The 19,812-nt window shown below is 38.1% G+C and overlaps 1 protein-coding gene across 1 annotated transcript in view; it reads left to right on the top strand.

Moving 5' to 3' along the window:
• LOC128684358 (nuclear hormone receptor FTZ-F1 beta) overlaps positions 1 to 19,812 on the top strand; it is a 61,588-nt gene that overhangs the window by 33,641 nt on the left and 8,135 nt on the right. Inside the window, exons 5-8 of the mRNA XM_053770515.2 lie at positions 4,137 to 4,348; positions 4,903 to 5,117; positions 6,512 to 6,709; positions 7,509 to 7,761. Coding sequence (XP_053626490.1) covers positions 4,137 to 4,348; positions 4,903 to 5,117; positions 6,512 to 6,709; positions 7,509 to 7,761 — 878 coding nt within the window. The remainder of the gene's footprint in view (positions 1 to 4,136; positions 4,349 to 4,902; positions 5,118 to 6,511; positions 6,710 to 7,508; positions 7,762 to 19,812) is intronic.

Here is a 19,812-nt window from a genome sequence, read left to right as displayed (position 1 = left end):
AGGTATGGATAAATAAGTGAGTGGTATAGTGTGAGAAGGGCATTTTGCGGCACGTAGTATCGTATCTTGGAGAGGATCCCAACCGTTTTGGATACTTTTTTGACTATATGCTGGATATGGGTGCTGAAATTCAGGTTGTCAAGGTATAAGCCTAGGAATTTTCCCCCATTATTTCTGGTAATTAGAGTGTTGTCAATCTTAATGTTAATTTGTGCATCTCCTGCTCTGGTACCAAACATAATATAGTAAGTTTTGTCAGTGTTAAGCGTAAGTTTATTGGCTGTCATCCAAGTCGATATTTTAATCAGCTCCTCATTCACAATGGTGTTGATGGTAGAATTGCTGGTGTCTTTTGTCTGTCTCATAAATATGCAAGATTACAGGTATGTCTTGCTACTTCTGCTTACACTTAGGTCATACTACACATACATGTACACGTTTATTTATACACTCATCTGAGTTTTCTTTGATTTTATCTTAATAGTTCTTGGTCTTATTACTTTTCCTTTTATATCCATGGGGAAGTGGAATAAGAATCTTTCCTCCGTAAGCCATTCGTGTTGTAAAAGTCAACTAAAATGCCGGGAACAATGAGCTAGTAACCCCTTTTCCTGTAAAGATTACTAAAAAGAATAAGAAGAAGAAAATTGTCAAAGTGGGAAGTCTGACTGTGCGTGGATGTTGTGCAAATGATAAGAAAGAGATGATTGTGGATGCTATGAATGAGAAGAAGCTGGATGTCCTGGCTTTAAGTGAAACAAAGCTGAAGGGGGTGGGAGAGTTTCAGTGGAGAGGAATAAATGGGATTAGGTCAGGGGTTTCAAATAGAGTTAGAGCTAAAGAAGGAGTAGCAATAATGTTGAAGGATAAGATATGGCAGGAAAAGAGGGACTATAAATGTATTAATTCAAGGATTATGTGGAGTAAAATAAAGGTTGGATGTGAAAAGTGGGTTATAGTAAGCGTATATGCACCTGGAGAAGAGAGAAGTGCAGAGGAGAGAGAGAGAGATTTTGGGAAATGTTGAGTGAATGCGTGGGGAGTTTTGAACCAAGTGTGAGAGTACTTGTAGTTGGGGATTTCAATGCTAAAGTGGGTAAAAATGTTGTGGAGGGAGTAGTAGGTAAATTTGGGGTGCCAGGGGTAAATGTAAATGGGGAGCCTTTAATTGAGCTATGTGTAGAAAGAGATTTGGTAATAAGTAATACATATTTTATGAAAAAAGAGGATAAATAAATATACAAGGTATGATGTAGCACGTAATGAAAGTAGTTTATTATATTATGTATTGGTGGATAAAATGTTGATGGGTAGGCTCCAGGATGTACACGTTTATAGAAGGGCAACTGATATATCGGATCATTATCTAGTTGTAGCTACAGTTAGAGCAAGTGGTAGATGGGACAAGAGGAAGGTGGCAACAACAAGTAGGAAGGAAGTGAAAGTGTATAAACTAAAGGAGGAGGAAGTTCGGGTGAGATATAAGCGACTATTGGCAGAAAGGTGGGCTAGTGCAAAGATGAGTAGTGGGGGGGGGGTTGAAGAGGGTTGGATGAGTTTTAAAAATGCAGTATTAGAATGTGGGGCAGAAGTTTGTGGTTATAGGAGGGTGGGGGCAGGAGGAAAGAGGAGTGATTAGTGGAATGATGAAGTAAAGGGTGTGATAAAAGAGAAAAAGTTAGCTTATGAGAGGTTTTTACAAAGCAGAAGTGTTATAAGAAGAGCAGAGTATATGAAGAGTAAAAGAAAGGTGAAGAGAGTGGTGAGAGAGTGCAAAAGGAGAGCAGATGATAGAGTGGGAGAGGCACTGTCAAGAAATTTTAATGAAAATAAGAAAAAAATTTGGAGTTAAACAAGTTAAGAAAGCCTAGGGAACGTATAGATTTGTCAGTTAAAGACAGAGTAGGGGAGTTAGTAGATGGGGAGAGGGAGGTATTAGGTAGATGGCGAGAATATTTTGAGGAACTTTTAAATGTGAGGAAGAAAGGGAGGCAGTAGTTTCATGCACTGGTCAGGGAGGTATACCATCTTTTAGGAGTGAAGAAGAGCAGAATGTAAGTGTGGGAGAGGTACGTGAGGCATTACGTAGAATGAAAGGGGGTAAAGCAGCTGGAACTGATGGGATCATGACAGAAATGTTAGAAGCAGGGGGGATATAGTGTTGGAGTGGTTGGTACTTTTGTTTAATAAATGTATGAAAGAGGGGAAGGTACCTAGGGATTGGAGGAGAGCATGTATAGTCCCTTTATATAAAGGGAAGGGGGACAAAAGAGATTGTAAAAATTATAGAGGAATAAGTTTACTGAGTATTCCAGGAAAAGTGTACGGTAGGGTTATTATTGAAAGAATTAGAGGTAAGACAGAATGTAGGATTGCGGATGAGCAAGGAGGTTTCAGAGTGGGTAGGGGATGTGTAGATCAAGTGTTTACATTGAAGCATATATGTGAACAGTATTTAGATAAAGGTAGGGAAGTTTTTATTGCATTTATGGATTTAGAAAAGGCATATGATAGAGTGGATAGGGGAGCAATATGGCAGATGTTGCAAGTATATGGAATAGGTGGTAAGTTACTAAATGCTGTAAAGAGTTTTTATGAGGATAGTGAGGCTCAGGTTAGGGTGTGTAGAAGAGAGGGAGACTACTTCCCGGTAAAAGTAGGTCTTAGACAGGGATGTGTAATGTCACCATGGTTGTTTAATATATTTATAGATGGGGTTGTAAAAGAAGTAAATGCTTGGGTGTTTGGAAGAGGGGTGGGGTTAAATTATGGGGAATCAAATACAAAATGGGAATTGACACAGTTACTTTTTGCTGATGATACTGTGCTTATGGGAGATTCTAAAGAAAAATTGCATAGGTTAGTGGATGAGTTTGGGAGTGTGTGTAAAGGTAGAAAGTTGAAAGTGAACATAGAAAAGAGTAAGGTGATGAGGGTATCAAATGACTTAGATAAAGAAAAATTGGATATCAAATTGGGGAGGAGGAGTATGGAAGAAGTGAATGTTTTCAGATACTTGGGAGTTGACGTGTCGGCGGATGGATTTATGAAGGATGAGGTTAATCATAGAATTGATGAGGGAAAAAAGGTGAGTGGTGCATTGAGGTATATGTGGAGTCAAAAAACGTTATCTATGGAGGCAAAGAAGGGAATGTATGAAAGTATAGTAGTACCAACACTCTTATATGGGTGTGAAGCTTGGGTTGTGAATGCAGCAGCGAGGAGGTGGTTGGAGGCAGTAGAGATGTCCTGTCTAAGGGCAATGTGTGGTGTAAATGTTATGCAGAAAATTCGGAGTGTGGAAATTAGGAGAAGGTGTGGAGTTAATAAAAGTATTAGTCAGAGGGCTGAAGAGGGGTTGTTGAGGTGGTTTGGTCATTTAGAGAGAATGGATCAAAGTAGAATGACATGGAGAGCATTTAAATCTGTAGGAGAAGGAAGGCGGGGTAGGGGTCATCCTCGAAAAGGTTGGAAGGAAGGGGTAAGATAGGTTTTTTGGGTGAGGGGCTTGGACTTCCAGCAGGCGTGCATGAGCGTGTTCGATAGGAGTGAATGGAGACGAATGATATTTGGGACCTGACGATCTGTTGGAGTGTGAGCAGGGTAATATTTAGTGAAGGGATTCAGGGAAACCAGCTATTTTTATATAGCCGGACTTGTATCCTGGATACAAGTCCAGGATATTAGCAGTGTGGAGGGATATGTTGTGTATCTTTATACGTATATGCTTCTAAACTGTTGTATTCTGAGCAACTCTGCAAAAACAGTGATTATGTGTGAGTGAGGTGAAAGTGTTGAATGATGATGAAAGTATTTTCGTTTTGGGGATTTTCTTTCTTTTTGGGTCACCCTGCCTCGGTGAGAGACGGCCTACTTATTGGAAAAAAAAAATATTAAATATAAAATAAACTTGTATATATCAAAATATTCAGCAGTGTCATAGAGTGTATTATGGTTTATTGGAATATTGAAATTGCTTCAGTAATACAACAATTATGAATGCACTTCTTTTGACTAATCAGAAAATTTGTTTCCCTTTTTGTTAGATTTTTAATAAGTACAATAATTAATCTATCTTAAATAGAAAAAAACCCAGCAGAGATTACACATTACATGAACTGTGCTTGACCTTGCAGCCCATGTCCCATCTGTGGAGACAAAATCTCAGGCTTCCACTATGGTATCTTCTCGTGTGAGTCATGTAAAGGATTCTTCAAAAGGACAGTGCAAAACAAGAAAAATTACGTCTGCATGCGGGGTGCTTCTTGTCCAGTCACGACCAGCACTCGAAAGAAGTGTCCGGCCTGTAGATTTGACAAGTGCCTCTGTATGGGTATGAAACTAGAAGGTAAGAATCAGAATTTAGTAATGCCTGTAAATGTTAATATTATCATTGTAATAATCATCTTCAATACATATTATAATCATGGTCACGATAAAGTATCAGTGCACTACAAGTAAAATTATTATTATTATTATTATTATTATCATTATTATTATTATTATTATTGTTATTATTATTATTATCATCATCATAATCTTAGGGAAAGTGCTAATCCCATAAGGGTTACAGAGTGCTTGGGGAGTGAGAATAATCAGTTTTGATACAAGGGGAGCATTGCTCCAATTCCTTGGATCAAGAGTCCTTTGCCAGTATTAAGGTACCCACATTGAAGGGACTGCAAGAATAATGACTTTTTCATATGCTTCCACAACTTTTTCTTTTTTAAGTTTGTGTTATGTATTCATCTGGTGTTATTCTTATTCTATCTCTTAAGAGTTAGTCAAAGGTCTACAAAGTCTAACAGTATATAATGCATATATTGTATTCATGTATTAGTTATGTAAAAGTTTGATAAGTTCAATCTAAACTTAAATTTTAATAGTGCATATTTTTGCCAGCCATTCGTGAAGACCGTACACGTGGTGGGCGAAGTACATATCAGTGTGCGCCTTACCCTCTCCCACCTACGTTAGTGACACCTACCACCTCTGCACATCATTTTGACCCCCAGAGGCTTCCTGATGCAACTGCAGTAAAAGCTGAACCTTCTGACAGCGATGAAATTAAACCCTCACCATCTGATGAGAAGAGACCAATACCTCTACTTTTGCAGGTAAGCATTAGCAACGACTTGGAGGTGACTATTTTCTTGTCACAGGAGTGTTGCACTTTGATTGAATTGCTAATTATGTCTTTCTGTATCTTGCATCAAGAAACACTTGTCCTGTTTTTTGACAAATCTTACCTAACCTAACCCTGCCTCATGAACACGCAAGGTAACAGATAATCTTACAAACATCTACATACTCATATTTGGTAATAATTATAATAATAATGTTTATTTCTATAAGTACATGTCCAACATATACAGGCCTACAGACCTCAGTTTGTGAGCTGAGTGTACTAACTATCAAGCAATTGATTCTCTTTGTGTTTCTTGGTAATGCCAGTTTATTTACATTAAAGATATTATAAAATAATGTTAAATAATTAGCTTAACCAATAAAGCTAATATTGTTACAAACAAAATACTTAATAAACAATGGAAATAAGCCACTTTGTCTGACTTTTTTTGGGGTTATCATAAGTAATTTACACATATGTTAAACTATGTATGATAATTGTATTTATGTGTACCTATTCCTAAATAAACCTACTTAAAAAGTTCCCTGTTTTAGAAAGATGAGCACAGAAATATTTGAAGATAAGATAAAAATGGGCAAATACAAATACTTTATTTCCAAAATATTATGTACAATTATTAAACATTTTTTTAATAACCTTTAGCATAAACAGCATTTTGGGCAGACTTAAACTACTTACAGGTATTACTAAAACAATTACTAGATGGGAGCTGTTTTGACTTATAATTAGAGCAAATGGTATTGACAGGCAGACAAAAAAAAAAAAAAAAAATTCTGGTAACTATGTACAGGCAAGATGATTCAAGTTTATAATACTGTGTTATTTAGTTGTGTACAAGTGATTGGATGGGCAGGATAATAATTATGATACAAACAGAATAAAAAAGTAATAATACTTGTATAATAAAATTTAAAGATATAGTAGACAGTTTAACTTGAATAACTAAGTTAATGTCTTGATGGTGACCCAGTTGACAGCATGGTAATGTTCTGTACTTGATTTATACTGTACTTGATGTATACTCTAGTCAATCTGTACTGCAGCCAATTTATAATGTAGCAAAGTTATACTGTAGCCAGTTTATGCTATAGCTGATTTATACTGTAGTTGATTTATTCTGTAGTTGATTTATAATGTAGCTGGTTTATACTGTAGTCAATTTATGCTGTAGATGATTTATACTGTAGTTGATTTAAGTAGATTTAATTAATGAAAAATTTCATATATGTTTTAGAGAAAACTGTTAGTGGTGAGAAATGGTCAGTGTGTTTTTAATTTCCCTAATAACAGTTATGTTTTTTAGTGTAAAAGTTTATTAATGATTTGTGCAAGCAAATTAACTGTATTGATACATCATTTCAGCAAATCCACGATGTAGAGCACTTATGGCACTGTAGTGAAAGTGAAATGGCAGAGTTACGACAGTCTGAGCAGGCAGCTCGCCAGGCAATGGAGAATAATTCGCCAGACTTTCTAAATAACTTGTGCCACATTGCAGACCACCGACTCTACAAGATTGTCAAGTGGTGCAAATCTCTTCCACTTTTCAGGCACATTACAGTAAGTTAATCATGTATGGACGTGATCATGAAATCATCCAGCCATCAGAATTTTTGTTTTATTTGCAATCGTGTCATTACGATTTCTTAAGTCAGTTTTGTTTTATACGTTTTCACCACCTTCATTTTCGACCATTCCTTCAACCCCCTGATATTTTTACTCTGTCAGCCTCCTCTCTGAATATCCCACCTTTAATACACATTCTTTCTATGATTTCTAGATTAATTTGATTTGCTACACTGGCTTTGACTTTTCTTTTGCCTTTGATCTTCTCTCATTACTTCTATCCCTCTACCATTTTCCCCCTCACTTTATTGTCATACGAGAATATTTCTTTTAACCTTAAACTTTTTGAGCAATAAATATGCATTAGAAAATCAAAATGATGTAACCTATGTATTGAGAATAAAAGTCACAAGCATAGAATAGAGATAAAAACAAGATGACTGACTCCACTTTTCATTTCTAATTTGTAGGATTGTTGCATATTATGTATTCCTATATTCTCTTAATGTTGCTCCAAGGCACAATAGCTTATTGTCTAATACCGTCATAAGAGCTACTCTATTTTGCTATTACGAATTCAGTTCACAGCTAACCCAGAAACAACATAATAATTAGATATTTTGGTCCATCCTAGATCATTACAGTATCTTAATCAATTTAATGTAGGTCCAGGGGAAACCATAACATCTAGTTTTCGTATGTAACTTCTGGGCTGTGAATTTTGTGAGCTATGGTGTTGTGACCATGATTCTTTATATATTTAGTTCTTTTCTCATTTTATAAATGTCTACAGATTGATGACCAAATCTGCTTGCTGATCAACTCCTGGTGTGAGCTGCTTCTCTTGTCTTGTTGCTTCCGTTCTATGGATTCACCAGGTGAAATCAGAGTTAGCTCAGGTCGCACCATGACCTTACAACAAGCAGAAGTCATGGGTATAGGACCATGTATTGAGCGTATGCTCAATTTAACCTACCAGCTGAGCCGCCTTCAGGTTGACAAGTACGAGTACATGGCCATGAAGGTTATTGTTCTCCTGTCGTCAGGTGAGGCACTAATAACACCTATTTTAAACAGCTATAATGCTGGATGCATTCATTAACGAAAAATAAATTAAAACTTTAGGATACTTCGACCGATAAAGTTGCTCTCGATTTGACCTGACTTTGTCATATGGCAAAGTTCAGTTCCTAGGTGAGGTGTAAGCCTTCAATTGCTAATTTGCGTCACTGTGCAACTAGAAAATATGATTTGATTGATACATCATGAAAGCAGTTTGAATCTATTTTTCTTTGTGATTAAATTTCATATTAAGGTATCATGTGTTTTTTAGGATAATTTGAACATAATAATGCTACTCGTAAGTCCAGAATTGCAGACATAATTATTTAAAATTACAAGTAACACGTGTAAAGACACAGTTCAATCACTGAAAGAATATGCATATTCATATTTTTCAAAAAGTTGGTATAAGCAATACACCAATCCAATACTATACATTTTCCCACAAGGAGATGGCCCAAGTGCTGCATATATATATATATATATTCTTTCTTTCAACACACTGGCTATATCCCACCAAGGCGGGGTGGCTCAAAAGGAAAAACAAAAGTTTCTCCTTTTACATTTAGTAATATATACAGGAGAAGGGGTTACTAGCCCCTTGCTCCCAGCATTTTAGTCGCCTCTTACAACATGCATGGCTTACATAGGAAGAATTCTCTTCCACTTCCCCATGGAGATAAGAGGAAATAAACAAGAATAAGAACTAGAAAGAAAATAGAAGAAAACCCAGAGGGGTGTGTATACATGTATACAGTGGACCCCTGGTTAACGATATTTTTTCATTCCAGAAGTATGTTCAGGTACCAGTACTGACCGAATTTGTTCCCATAAGGAATATTGTGAAGTAGATTAGTCCATTTCAGACCCCCAAACATACACGTACAAACTTTCTTTCTTCTTTCAACGTACCAGCCGTATCCCACTGAGGTGGGGTGGCCCAAAAGAAAAAACAAGTTTCTCTTTTTAAATTTAGTAATACTGTATATACAGGAGAAGGGGTTACTAGCCCCTTGCTCCCGGCATTTTAGTTGCCTCTTACAACACGCATGGCTTACGGAGGAAGAATTCTGTTCCACTTCCCCATGGAGGTAAGAGGAAATAAACAAGAACAAGAACTAGAAAGAAAATAGAAGAAAACCCAGAGGGGTGTATATGCTTGTACATGTATGTGTAGTGTGACCTAAATGCACGTAAAAGTAGCAAGACATACCTGAAATCTTGCATGTTTATGAGACAGACAAAAGACACCACCAATCCTACCATCATATAAAACAATTACAGGCTTTCGTTGTACACACACTTGGCAGGATGGTAGTACCTCCCTGGGCGGTTGCTGTTTACCAACCTACTAACTAGAACACGTACAAACGCTTTTACATAAATACACTTACATAATTGGTCGCATTGGGAGGTGATCGTTAAGCGGGGGTCCACTGTATATGCTTGTAAATGTATGTGTAGTGTGACCTAAGTTTAAGTAGAAGTAGCAAGACGTACCTGAAATCTTGCATGTGTATGAGACAGAATAAAGACACCAGGAATCCTACCATCATGTAAAACAATTACAGGCTTCCATTTTACACTCACTTGGCACGACGATAGTACCTCCCTGGGTGGGTGCTGTCTACCAACCTACTACCTAGGATATATATATATATATATATATATATATATATATATATATAAACCTTGCATAAATATGGATTTGTCAGTTAAAAACAGAGTAGGGGAGTTAGTAGATGGGGAGATGGAGGTATTAGGTAGATGGCGAGAATATTTTGAGGAACTTTTAAATGTTAAGGAAGAAACAGAGGCAGTAATTTCATGCACTGGTCAGGGAGGTATACCATCTTTTAGGAGTGAAGAAGAGCAGAATGTAAGTGTGGGGGAGGTACGTGAGGCATTACGTAAAATGAAAGGGGGTAAAGCAGCTGGTACTGATGGGATCATGACAGAAATGTTAAAAGCAGGGGGGGATATAGTGTTGGAGTGGTTGGTACTTTTGTTCAATAAATGTATGAAAGAGGGGAAGGTACCTAGGGATTGGCGGAGAGCATGTATAGTCCCTTTATATAAAGGGAAAGGGGACAAAAGAGACTGTAAAACTTATAGAGGAATAAGCTTACTGAGTATACCAGGAAAAGTGTACGGTAGGGTTATAATTGAAAGAATTAGAGGTAAGACAGAATGTAGGATTGCAGATGAGCAAGGAGGTTTCAGAGTGGGTAGGGGATGTGTAGATCAAGTGTTTACATTGAAGCATATATGTGAACAGTATTTAGATAAAGGTAGGGAAGTTTTTATTGCATTTATGGATTTAGAAAAGGCATATGATAGAGTGGATAGAGGAGCAATGTGGCAGATGTTGCAAGTATATGGAATAGGTGGTAAGTTATTAAATGCTGTAAAGAGTTTTTATGAAGATAGTGAGGCTCAGGTTAGGGTGTGTAGAAGAGAGGGAGACTATTTCCCGGTAAAAGTAGGTCTTAGACAGGGATGTGTAATGTCACCATGGTTGTTTAATATATTTATAGATGGGGTTGTTAAGGAAGTAAATGCTAGGGTGTTTGGGAGAGGGGTGGGATTAAATTATGGGGAATCAAATTCAAAATGGGAATTGACACAGTTACTTTTTGCTGATGATACTGTGCTTATGGGAGATTCTAAAGAAAAATTGCAAAGGTTAGTGGATGAGTTTGGGAATGTGTGTAAAGGTAGAAAGTTGAAAGTGAACATAGAAAAGAGTAAGGTGATGAGGGTGTCAAATGATTTAGATAAAGAAAAATTGGATATCAAATTGGGGAGGAGGAGTATGGAAGAAGTGAATGTTTTCAGATACTTGGGAGTTGACGTGTCGGCGGATGGATTTATGAAGGATGAGGTTAATCATAGAATTGATGAGGGAAAAAAGGTGAGTGGTGCGTTGAGGTATATGTGGAGTCAAAAAACGTTATCTATGGAGGCAAAGAAGGGAATGTATGAAAGTATAGTAGTACCAACACTCTTATATGGGTGTGAAGCTTGGGTGGTAAATGCAGCAGCGAGGAGACGGTTGGAGGCAGTGGAGATGTCCTGTTTAAGGGCAATGTGTGGTGTAAATATTATGCAGAAAATTCGGAGTGTGGAAATTAGGAGAAGGTGTGGAGTTAATAAAAGTATTAGTCAGAGGGCAGAAGAGGGGTTGTTGAGGTGGTTTGGTCATTTAGAGAGAATGGATCAAAGTAGAATGACATGGAAAGCATATAAATCTATAGGGGAAGGAAGGCGGGGTAGGGGTCGTCCTCGAAAGGGTTGGAGAGAGGGGGTAAAGGAGGTTTTGTGGGTAAGGGGCTTGGACTTCCAGCAAGCGTGCATGAGCGTGTTAGATAGGAGTGAATGGAGACGAATGGTACTTGGGACCTGACGATCTGTTGGAGTGTGAGCAGGGTAATATTTAGTGAAGGGATTCAGGGAAACCGGTTATTTTCATATAGTCGGACTTGAGTCCTGGAAATGGGAAGTACAATGCCTGCACTTTAAAGGAGGGGTTTGGGATATTGGCAGTTTGGAGGGATATGTTGTGTATCTTTATATGTGTATGCTTCTAGACTGTTGTATTCTGAGCACCTCTGCAAAAACAGTGATAATGTGCGAGTGTGGTGAAAGTGTTGAATGATGATGAAAGTATTTTCTTTTTGGGGATTTTCTTTCTTTTTTGGGTCACCCTGCCTCGGTGGGAGACGGCCGACTTGTTGAAAAAAAAAAAAAAAAAAAAAAATATATATATATATATAGGTAGTAGGTTGGTAGACAGCAACCACCCAGGGAGGTACTACCGTCCTGCCAAGCGAGTGTAAAACGATAGCCTGTGATTGTTTTACATGATGGTAGGATTGCTGATATCTTTTGTCTGTCTCATAAATATGCAAGATTACAGGCATGTCTTGCTACTTCTACTTACACTTAGGTCACACTACACATACATATACACATTTATTTATACACACTCATCTGAGTTTTCTTTGATTTTATCTTATTAGTTCTTGGTCTTATTAATTTTCCTTTTATATCCATGGGGAAGTGGAATAAGAATCTTTCCTCCGTAAGCCATGCGTGTTGTAAAAGTCAACTAAAATGCCGGGAACAATGGGCTAGTAACCCCTTTTCCTGTAAAGATTACTAAAAAGAATAAGAAGAAGAAAATTGTCAAAGTGGGAAGTCTGAATGTGCGTGGATGTTGTGCAGATGATAAGAAAGAGATGATTGTGGATGTTATGAATGAGAAGAAGCTGGATGTCCTGGCTTTAAGTGAAACAAAGCTGAAGGGGGTGGGAGAGTTTCTGTGGAGAGGAATAAATGGGATTAGGTCAGGGGTTTCAAATAGAGTTAGAGCTAAAGAAGGAGTAGCAATAATGTTGAAGGATAAGCTATGGCAGGAAAAGAGGGACTATAAATGTATAAATTCAAGGATTATGTGGAGTAAAATAAAGATTGGATGTGAAAACTGGGTTATAATAAGCGTGTATGCACCTGGAGAAGAGAGAAGTGTAGAGGAGAGAGAGAGATTTTGGGAAATGTTGAGTGAATGCGTGGGGAGTTTTGAATCAAGTGTGAGAGTAATGGTGGTTGGGGATTTCAATGCTAAAGTGGGTAAAAATGTTATGGAGGGAGTAGTAGGTAAATTTGGGGTGCCAGGGGTAAATGTAAATGGGGAGCCTTTAATTGAACTATGTGTAGAAAGAAATTTGGTAATAAGTAATACATATTTTATGAAAAAGAGGATAAATAAATATACAAGGTATGATGTAGCACGTAATGAAAGTAGTTTATTAGATTATGTATTGGTGGATAAAAGGTTGATGGGTAGGCTCCAGGATGTACATGTTTATAGAGGGGCAACTGATATATCGGATCATTATTTAGTTGTAGCTACAGTTAGAGTAAGAGGTAGATGGGAAAAGAGGAAGGTGGCAACAACAAGTAAGAGGGAGGTGAAAGTGTTTAAATTAAGGGAGGAGGAAGTTCGGGTGAGATATAAGCGACTATTGGCAGAAAGGTGGGATAGTGCAAAGATGAGTAATGGGGGGGTTGAAGAGGGTTGGAATAGTTTTAAAAATGCAGTATTAGAATGTGGGGCAGAAGTTTGTGGTTATAGGAGGGTGGGGGCAAGAGAAGGAGGAGTGATTGGTGGAATGATGAAGTAAAGGGTGTGATAAAAGAGAAAAAGGTAGCTTATGAGAGGTTTTTACAAAGCAGAAGTGTTATAAGAAGAGCAGAGTATATGGAGAGTAAAAGAAAGGTAAAGAGAGTGGTGAGAGAGTGCAAAAGGAGAGCAGATGATAGAGTGGGAGAGGCACTGTAAAGAAATTTTAATGAAAATAAGAAAAAAATTTGGAGTGAGTTAAACAAGTTAAGAAAGCCTAGGGAAAATATGGATTTGTCAGTTAAAAACAGAGTAGGGGAGTTAGTAGATGGGGAGATGGAGGTATTGGGTAGATGGCGAGAATATTTTGAGGAACTTTTAAATGTTAAGGAAGAAAGAGAGGCAGTAGTTTCATGCACTGGTCAGGGAGGTATACCATCTTTTAGGAGTGAAGAAGAGCAGAATGTAAGTGTGGGGGAGGTACGTGAGGCATTACGTAAAATGAAAGGGGGTAAAGCAGCTGGAACTGATGGGATCATGACAGAAATGTTAAAAGCAGGGGGGGATATAGTGTTGGAGTGGTTGGTACTTTTGTTTAATAAATGTATGAAAGAGGGGAAGGTACCTAGGGATTGGCGGAGAGCATGTATAGTCCCTTTATATAAAGGGAAAGGGGACAAAAGAGACTGTAAAAATTATAGAAGAATAAGCTTATTGAGTATACCAGGAAAAGTGTACGGTAGGGTTATAATTGAAAGAATTAGAGGTAAGACAGAATGTAGGATTGCGGATGAGCAAGGAGGTTTCAGAGTGGGTAGGGGATGTGTAGACCAAGTGTTTACATTGAAGCATATATGTGAACAGTATTTAGATAAAGGTAGGGAAGTTTTTATTGCATTTATGGATTTAGAAAAGGCATATGATAGAGTGGATAGAGGAGCAATGTGGCAGATGTTGCAAGTATATGGAATAGGTGGTAAGTTATTAAATGCTGTAAAGAGTTTTTATGAGGATAGTGAGGCTCAGGTTAGGGTGTGTAGAAGAGAGGGAGACTACTTCCCGGTAAAAGTAGGACTTAGACAGGGATGTGTAATGTCACCATGGTTGTTTAATATATTTATAGATGGGGTTGTAAAGGAAGTAAATGCTAGGGTGTTCGGGAGAGGGGTGGGATTAAATTTTGGGGAATCAAATTCAAAATGGGAATTGACACAGTTACTTTTTGCTGATGATACTGTGCTTATGGGAGATTCTAAAGAAAAATTGCAAAGGTTAGTGGATGAGTTTGGGAATGTGTGTAAAGGTAGAAAGTTGAAAGTGAACATAGAAAAGAGTAAGGTGATGAGGGTGTCAAATGATTTAGATAAAGAAAAATTGGATATCAAATTGGGGAGGAGTATGGAAGAAGTGAATGTTTTCAGATACTTGGGAGTTGACGTGTCGGCGGATGGATTTATGAAGGATGAGGTTAATCATAGAATTGATGAGGGAAAAAAGGTGAGTGGTGCGTTGAGGTATATGTGGAGTCAAAAAACGTTATCTATGGAGGCAAAGAAGGGAATGTATGAAAGTATAGTAGTACCAACACTCTTATATGGGTGTGAAGCTTGGGTGGTAAATGCAGCAGCGAGGAGACGGTTGCAGGCAGTGGAGATGTCCTGTTTAAGGGCAATGTGTGGTGTAAATATTATGCAGAAAATTCGGAGTGTGGAAATTAGGAGAAGGTGTGGAGTTAATAAAAGTATTAGTCAGAGGGCAGAAGAGGGGTTGTTGAGGTGGTTTGGTCATTTAGAGAGAATGGATCAAAGTAGAATGACATGGAAAGCATGTAAATCTATAGGGGAAGGAAGGCGGGGTAGGGGTCGTCCTCGAAAGGGTTGGAGAGAGGGGGTAAAGGAGGTTTTGTGGGCAAGGGGCTTGGACTTCCAGCAAGCGTGCGTGAGCGTGTTAGATAGGAGTGAATGGAGACGAATGGTACTTGGGACCTGACGATCTGTTGGAGTGTGAGCAGGGTAATATTTAGTGAAGGGATTCAGGGAAACCGGTTATTTTCATATAGTCGGACTTGAGTCCTGGAAATGGGAAGTACAATGCCTGCACTTTAAAGGAGGGGTTTGGGATATTGGCAGTTTGGAGGGATATGTTGTGTATCTTTATATGTGTATGCTTCTAGACTGTTGTATTCTGAGCACCTCTGCAAAAACAGTGATAATGTGCGAGTGTGGTGAAAGTGTTGAATGACGATGAAAGTATTTTCTTTTTGGGGATTTTCTTTCTTTTTTTTTGGGGTCACCCTGCCTCGGTGGGAGACGGCCGACTTGTTGAAAAAATATATATATATATATATATATATATATATATATATATATATATACATTATATATACATATATATACATATAATATATATATACATATATATATACATATATATATATATATATACATATATACATTATATATATATATATATATATACATATATACATTATATATATTTTTTATTATTATCATCACACTGGCCGATTCCCACCAAGGCAGGGTGGCCCGAAAAAGAAAAACTTTCACCATCATTCACTCCATCACTGTCTTGCCAGAAGGGTGCTTTACACTACAGTTTTTAAACTGCAACATTAACACCCCTCCTTCAGAGTGCAGGCACTGTACTTCCCATCTCCAGGACTCAAGTCCAGCCTGCCGGTTTCCCTGAACCCCTTCATAAATGTTACTTTGCTCACACTCCAACAGCACGTCAAGTATTAAAAACCATTTGTCTCCATTCACTCCTATCAAACACGCTCACGCATACCTGCTGGAAGTCCAAGCCCCTCGCACACAAAACCTCCTTTATCCCCTCTCTCCAACCTTTCCTAGGCCGACCCCTACCCCGCCTTCCTTCCACTACAGACTGATACACTCTTGAAGTCATTCTGTTTCGCTCCATTCTCTCTACATGTCCGAACCACCTCAACAACCCTTCCTCAGCCCTCTGGACAACAGTTTTGGTAATCCCGCACCTCCTCCTAACTTCCAAACTACGAATTCTCTGCATTATATTCACACCACACATTGCCCTCAGACATGACATCTCCACTGCCTCCAGCCTTCTCCTCGCTGCAACATTCATCACCCATGCTTCACACCCATATAAGAGCGTTGGTAAAACTATACTCTCATACATTCCCCTCTTTGCCTCCAAGGACAAAGTTCTTTGTCTCCACAGACTCCTAAGTGCACCACTCACTCTTTTTCCCTCATCAATTCTATGATTCACCTCATCTTTCATAGACCCATCCACTGACACGTCCACTCCCAAATATCTGAATACATTCACCTCCTCCATACATTCTCCCTCCAATCTGATATTCAATGTTTCATCATCTAATCTTTTTGTTATCCTCATAACCTTACTCTTTCCTGTATTCACCTTTAATTTTCTTCTTCTGCACACCCTACCAAATTCATCTACCAATCTCTGCAATTTCTCTTCAGAATCTCCCAAGAGCACAGTGTCATCAGCTAAGAGCAGCTGTGACAACTCCCACTTTGTGTGTGATTCTTTATCTTTTAACTCCACGCCTCTTGTCAAGACCCTCGCATTTACTTCTCTTACAACCCCATCTATAAATATATTAAACAACCACGGTGACATCACACATCCTTGTCTAAGGCCTACTTTTACTGGGAAATAATTTCCCTCTTTCCTACATACTCTAACTTGAGCCTCACTATCCTCGTAAAAACTCTTCACTGCTTTCAGTAACCTACCTCCTACACCATACACTTGCAATATCTGCCACATTGCCCCCCTATCCACCCTGTCATACGCCTTTTCCAAATCCATAAATGCCACAAAGACCTCTTTAGCCTTATCTAAATACTGTTCACTTATATGTTTCACTGTAAACACCTGGTCCACACACCCCCTACCTTTCCTAAAGCCTCCTTGTTCATCTGCTATCCTATTCTCCGTCTTACTCTTAATTCTTTCAATAATAACTACCATACACTTTACCAGGTATACTCAGCAGACTTATCCCCCTATAATTTTTGCACTCTCTTTTATCCCCTTTGCCTTTATACAAAGGAACTATGCATGCTCTCTGCCAATCCCTAGGTACCTTACCCTCTTCCATACATTTATATATATATAAATGTATGGATATATATATATATATATATATATATATATATATATATATATTTTTTTTTTTTTTTTTCAACAAGTCGGCCGTTTCCCACCGAGGCAGGGTGACCCATATATATATATATATATATATATATATATATATATATATATATATATATATATATATATATATATATATATATATATATATATATTATATATATATATATATATATATATATATATATATATATATATATATTATATATATATATATATATATATATATATATATATATATATATATATATATATATATATATATATATATATATATATATATATGCAGATCTGACGGCAGCCAGAAGCGTCCAGATGGTATCACCCTTCAAGCCTGGACAGATGGGAAGCAGGTGGTGTGGGACTATACATGTGCATCTACCTTGGCTGATACCTATCTCCAATACACCAGGGAGGAAGGAGGGGCAGCTGCCAGCTTTAGGGAGTCCCAAAAGTCTAGAAAATATGGAGAACTTGCCCATCATTATATGTTTGTTCCCATAGGGTCAGAGACCCTTGGCTCATGGGGAAAGAGTGCATCTAATTTCCTTAAGGAGCTGGGAAAAAGACTCATCAGCGTAACTAGGGATCCCAGGGCAGCTAGTTTTCTGTTCCAGCGGCTCAGTGCGGCTGTTCAAAGGGGTAATGCATGCTGCATTTTGGGCACACACCCCAGCTCTGAGGAGCTGGATGAGATTTTCGCCTTATAATCGGTGATACACACGTAACAACATGTACCGTATATGCCACCTTTATATCAACAATGTATCTCTTAAATCTTCTGTGCCATATTATGTAATAAAATATTCCTATTGGTAAAAAAAAAATAGTTTAAAAGATGGGGTGGTAGGGGAAGTGGAATATTCAAATGGCTTCAGGAAGAAATCCAAATATTCTTCCTTGAAGCCTTTTTATCCACTTCTCCGAGGCTATGGGTCCCACAATTTACACCAGAGGTGGACCCCATCTAATATAAATATATATAATATATATATATATATATATACATATATATTTGTATATATATATATATATATATATATATATATATATATATATATATCGTAGGTAGTAGGTTGGTAGACAGCAACCGCCCAGGGAGGTACTACCGTCCTGCCAAGTGAGTGTAAAACGAAAGCCTGTAATTGTTTTACATGATGGTAGGATTGCTGGTGTCCATTTTTCTGTCTCATAAACATGCAAGATTTCAGGTACGTCTTGCTACTTCTACTTACACTTAGACCACACTGCATATACATGTACATGTACATGTACATGTACAGGTCACTTATTCTATCTAGGCTGGAATATTGCTGCACATTAACAGCACCTTTCAAGGCAGGTGAAATTGCCGACTTAGAAAATGTACAGAGAACTTTCACGGCGCGCATAACGGAGATAAAACATCTCAATTACTGGGAGCGCTTGAGGTTCCTAAACCTGTATTCCCTGGAACGCAGGAGGGAGAGATACATGATTATATACACCTGGAAAATCCTAGAGGGACTAGTACCAAACTTGCACACGAAAATCACTCACTACGAAAGCAAAAGACTTGGCAGACGATGCACCATCCCCCCAATGAAAAGCAGGGGTGTCACTAGCACGTTAAGAGACCATACAATAAGTGTCAGGGGCCCGAGACTGTTCAACTGCCTCCCAGCACACATAAGGGGGATTACCAACAGACCCCTGGCAGTCTTCAAGCTGGCACTGGACAAGCACCTAAAGTCAGTTCCTGATCAGCCGGGCTGTGGCTCGTACGTTGGTTTGCGTGCAGCCAGCAGCAACAGCCTGGTTGATCAGGCTCTGATCCACCAGGAGGCCTGGTCACAGACTGGGCCGCGGGGGCGTTGACCCCCGGAACTCTCTCCAGGTAAACAAGCATATATATACATACCCCTCTGGGTTTTCTTCTATTTTCTTTCTAGTTCTTGTTCTTGTCTATTTCCTATCTCCATGGGGAAGTGGAACAGAATTCTTCCTCCGTAACCCACGTGTGTCGTAAGAGGCGACTTAAGTGCCGAGAGCAAGGGGCTAGTAACCCCTTTCTCCTGTATATATTACTAAATTTAAAAGGCAAAACTTTGATATTTCCTTTTGGGCCACCCCACCTCAGTGGGATATGGCTGGTGCGTTGAAAGAAAGAAGAGAAGATATATATATATATATATATATATATATATATATATATATATATATGCAATAAGATCACAGTAAACAGGTGATTTCAGAATATGCAAAACAACCACTCTGAAAGAATAGAGAAATTCCAAGCGCTTTCGTGACTACTCACATTATCATAGTTCCTTGATAATGTGAGTAGTCACGAAAGCGCTTGGAATTTCTCTATTCTTTCAGAGTGGTTGTTTTGCATATATATATATATATATATATATATATATATATATATATATATATATATATATATATATATATATATATATATATATATATATATATATATATATATTTTCAACAAGTCGGCCGTCTCCCACCGAGGCGGGTGACCCAAAAAAGAAAGAAAATCCCCAAAAAGAAAATACTTTCATCATCATTCAACACTTTCACCACACTCGCACATTATCACTGTTTTTGCAGAGGTGCTCAGAATACAACAGTCTAGAAGCATACACATATAAAGATACACAACATATCCCTCCAAACTGCCAATATCCCAAACCCCTCCTTTAAAGTGCAGGCATTGTACTTCCCATTTCCA

The sequence above is a fragment of the Cherax quadricarinatus genome, chromosome 4 (assembly GCF_038502225.1).
Source record: "Cherax quadricarinatus isolate ZL_2023a chromosome 4, ASM3850222v1, whole genome shotgun sequence".
In the NCBI taxonomy this organism is placed as follows: domain Eukaryota; kingdom Metazoa; phylum Arthropoda; class Malacostraca; order Decapoda; family Parastacidae; genus Cherax; species Cherax quadricarinatus.
Note: the sequence above shows the minus strand (reverse complement) of the source record. Positions and strands in the feature narration are given on the sequence as shown.